We start from the raw sequence: 3,488 nt of genomic DNA, 5'->3' as shown, positions 1-3,488 counted from the left end.
AGCTAGCTTGTTTACCCGTGGGGACCTCAATTTAGGTCCCCACCGTGACACGAGTCCCCACGAGTCTGTGTGTATTCAGGTTTAAGTCCCCACCAGAATAGAAAAACAGGTACACACATACACACACACACATCACACACACACACACACAATACTTATTTATTCATTTATATACAGTGCTTTAAATGTTTTACATTATTTGTTACACCTGTAAATAAATGTGCTGTCTTATTATTATTCTATATTATTTATATTAAATTACATTTAAAAATAAAACTGAATTTTTAATATACATGATATAAATACACCTATATACATTATTTATACATTAATGCATATTTATGTTGCACATATGTACATATAAATTATAATATAAATAAATATATATTTTGTACTGTAAATTACGGTAAAGTATGAAGTATTTTAATTATTTTAAATATATTATTTATATTAAATTAAACTATTTTCTTACATATATGTTCATAAATTTGTTTAATATAAATTATTTTTAATGTATTATTTGTTGTAATAATTTTTATTTTAATATACATTAAAATACTTAAAGAAAATGATTAGCAAATAGAACAAAATCGAAAGCATTTATTTTATTTTATTTTGAAAAAATAAATTTTATAACTTTTTTTAAAATAATATTTTTTTTTCTATTTGATTTTTAGGGAGCAATATAACTTTTCTTTGTGAGATTCATCCATACAATCAGGAGTGATTAGCAAATAGAACAAAATCGAAAGCATTTATTTTATTTTATTTTGAAAAAATAAATTTTTTTAAAATAATATTTTTTTTTCTATTTGAATTTTAGGGAGCAATATAACTTTTCTTTGTGAGATTCATCCATACAATCAGGAGTTAAATTCATGTTCTTAATCGATGCTGTCTTACCAGAGCAACACCGAGCAGAAATGATGGCTAATGCCAGGACAGAGGCAGCCAAGAGCACACAATACCCGTTTAAACCGGCGATAAATGGCTTAACATTCCTCTGCCGTAATCACTCAGCTCACCAAAATGAGGACGATATCCGCTTCGTTATGCCTAGAGCTGATCTGTGCTGGTCGCTGAGGGAATACATCAACTTAGTGCTGTGGATTGCCGGCACATTTTATGGAGGACTGTTTACTGATCCTGGGAGAGTTGACTACAATGCCGGCAGTTCTGACTCACAGTCTGTAAGTACGTTTTCATTTAAAGGATTTGCCACTGATGATTCAAACGCGAGTTTTGGGCAGTGTGGAGTAGCACTTGTTGTTTGTCATTTCTCTTATCACAAATGCAGACATGGTTTTATGTTTACGCGGCGCGATGCAACGCAATGCGTAAAAAGACAGTATAAGTCATTATAATCAGTAATTATGTCCCCACTGGATGCAACAAATGCCTGGTTTATAATGGGTTTTAATGTTTTTGAATCATCGCTTCGGCCGGGACACGGCATCAACAGTATGTGAGGGGCGTAACATTTCCGTCTCACGCTTGAGGTATTTGGCCAATCACAACGCACTGGATAGCTGGCTAATCAGAGCACACCTCGCTTTTCAGACTGATGAGCTTTGTAAAAATCGACGCGTTTCAAAAAGGCGGGGCATAGAGGAGAAACAATAATGTACAGTATGTGGAAAATAATGTGTTTTTTTAACTTTAAACCGCATAAACACATTTCATTACACCAAATACACAAAATAATGTTCTTTTTAGCAGCATCATATGACCCCTTTAAATTCATGTTCTTAGTCGATGCTGTCTTACCAGAGCAACACCGAGCAGAAATGATGGCTAATGCCAGGACAGAGGCAGCCAAGAGCACACAATACCCGTTTAAACCGGCGATAAATGGCTTAACATTCCTCTGCCGTAATCACTCAGCCTTTTCACCAAAATACCTGTCATTATCTCCAAATGGGTAGTTTAAACTTCACCGAGCTCCACCCACAGGAAACAAAATCAGCATTGTCTCAGTTACTCAGCTACACAAAATATAAACAAATAAGAGGGGACAGATCACCCAAATATCAAAATTCTCTCAACGTTTACTCACCCTCAACTTGTTCCAAACCTGTATGCGTTTCTTTATTCTGCTAAACACAAAAGAAAACATTTTGAAAAATGTAGGATACATACAGTATAATTATCTTATTTAATCTGTCACATCAGGCTCGGAAGAGGAGCGTATCGCTGTGGAAACCGCCTGTCGCTATGGCTCTAAACCCGACGTCTACTCCAGTCCCATTGCTGAGGATGTGCGGGTGGAGGTGATGATGGAGGGAGAAGGTCCACGCATGGGAGGAGACGCTCAGCTGAAGATCGTGGTGAAGAACACCAGCTCTCAGCCGCGCAGAACCACCCTCCACAGCCAGGTGGCGGTCATGTACTACACCGGCGTGCTGAAGGACACCGTCAAGAAGGACACGCTTAATGTGGAGCTGAACCCACAGGAAGGTGAGCTTGGGTTTGTTCGGATTGGCATACTAGCATACTACTCACACCACTGTAACAGTATGCATACTGTGGGTAGTATATGATACAAGCTTTCCTTGCAGGGAAAAAAAAAGAAAAATATGAATGATTGTGACTTTTTATCTCACAATATCAAGTTACAAACTCATAATTGTTTACATCTCGCAATTTTGACTTTTTCTCTCAGAATTTTGAGTTCACATCTCGTAATTCAATTTTTTTCTTAGAATTCTGTTTACATCTTTCAACTTTGACTTTTTTTCTCTCAGAATTCTTAGTTCATATCTTGCCGTTTTGACTTTTTTCTCACAATTGCAAGTTATAAACTCATATTTGAGACTTTACATCTTGCAATTTTTACATTCTCTCAGATTTCTGAGTTTACAGCTTGCAGTTTTGACCTTTTTGACCTTTTGAGTTTTCTTCTCACAAGTCTGACTTTTTTATTATAAATAAACAAGAAAAAGAAAAATTATTTATTACTATATAGAAAAAATATATATTTTTGTTATTTTATTTAATTTAGAAAAAAAACAACTTTTCTGTTTTAATTTTAGTGAGCAATATTACACATCTAACATATTTTCTCATTATATGAATAAAGACTGCCAAGGCTTTTACACATAAAATACACACTAGTCGCATTCATTTATTTTTATTTTTTGTACTTAAACCACTTTGAACACATTAATTTCTGAAATAACTTGATGCAGTTTGCTGAATTAAGCATGCAACATTAATGAGCTTTTTTACAAACCTTTATTACTGCATACTGTATACTTGTATTTCTTATGACATTATTTTCATGAAATTTTTTTTTTAATGTAAATTATTTCTTAAAATTACTTAAAGTAAAATAGATAAACTAATTAATAAAATATTAATAAACAAAATAATCAGTTTTCCTTTATATATATTTGCATCAAATTGTAAAAACATAATTATTATCTTTATATCTATTTTACATCCTTTAGAAAATAACTAAAACTTGTATTACTACTGTAAATAAATGT

General features: G+C 33.2%; 1 protein-coding gene across 1 annotated transcript in view; it reads left to right on the top strand.

Moving 5' to 3' along the window:
• The window catches only part of LOC107713636 (protein-glutamine gamma-glutamyltransferase K-like), a 23,798-nt gene that overhangs the window by 18,152 nt on the left and 2,158 nt on the right, over positions 1 to 3,488 (top strand). The window contains exon 13 of the mRNA XM_016519207.1: positions 2,173 to 2,457. Coding sequence (XP_016374693.1) covers positions 2,173 to 2,457 — 285 coding nt within the window. The remainder of the gene's footprint in view (positions 1 to 2,172; positions 2,458 to 3,488) is intronic.

Source organism: Sinocyclocheilus rhinocerous, unplaced genomic scaffold, assembly GCF_001515625.1.
Source record: "Sinocyclocheilus rhinocerous isolate Xijiao unplaced genomic scaffold, SAMN03320098_v1.1 scaffold898, whole genome shotgun sequence".
NCBI lineage: Eukaryota > Metazoa > Chordata > Actinopteri > Cypriniformes > Cyprinidae > Sinocyclocheilus > Sinocyclocheilus rhinocerous.
This window is presented reverse-complemented; position numbering and strand designations above follow the sequence as displayed.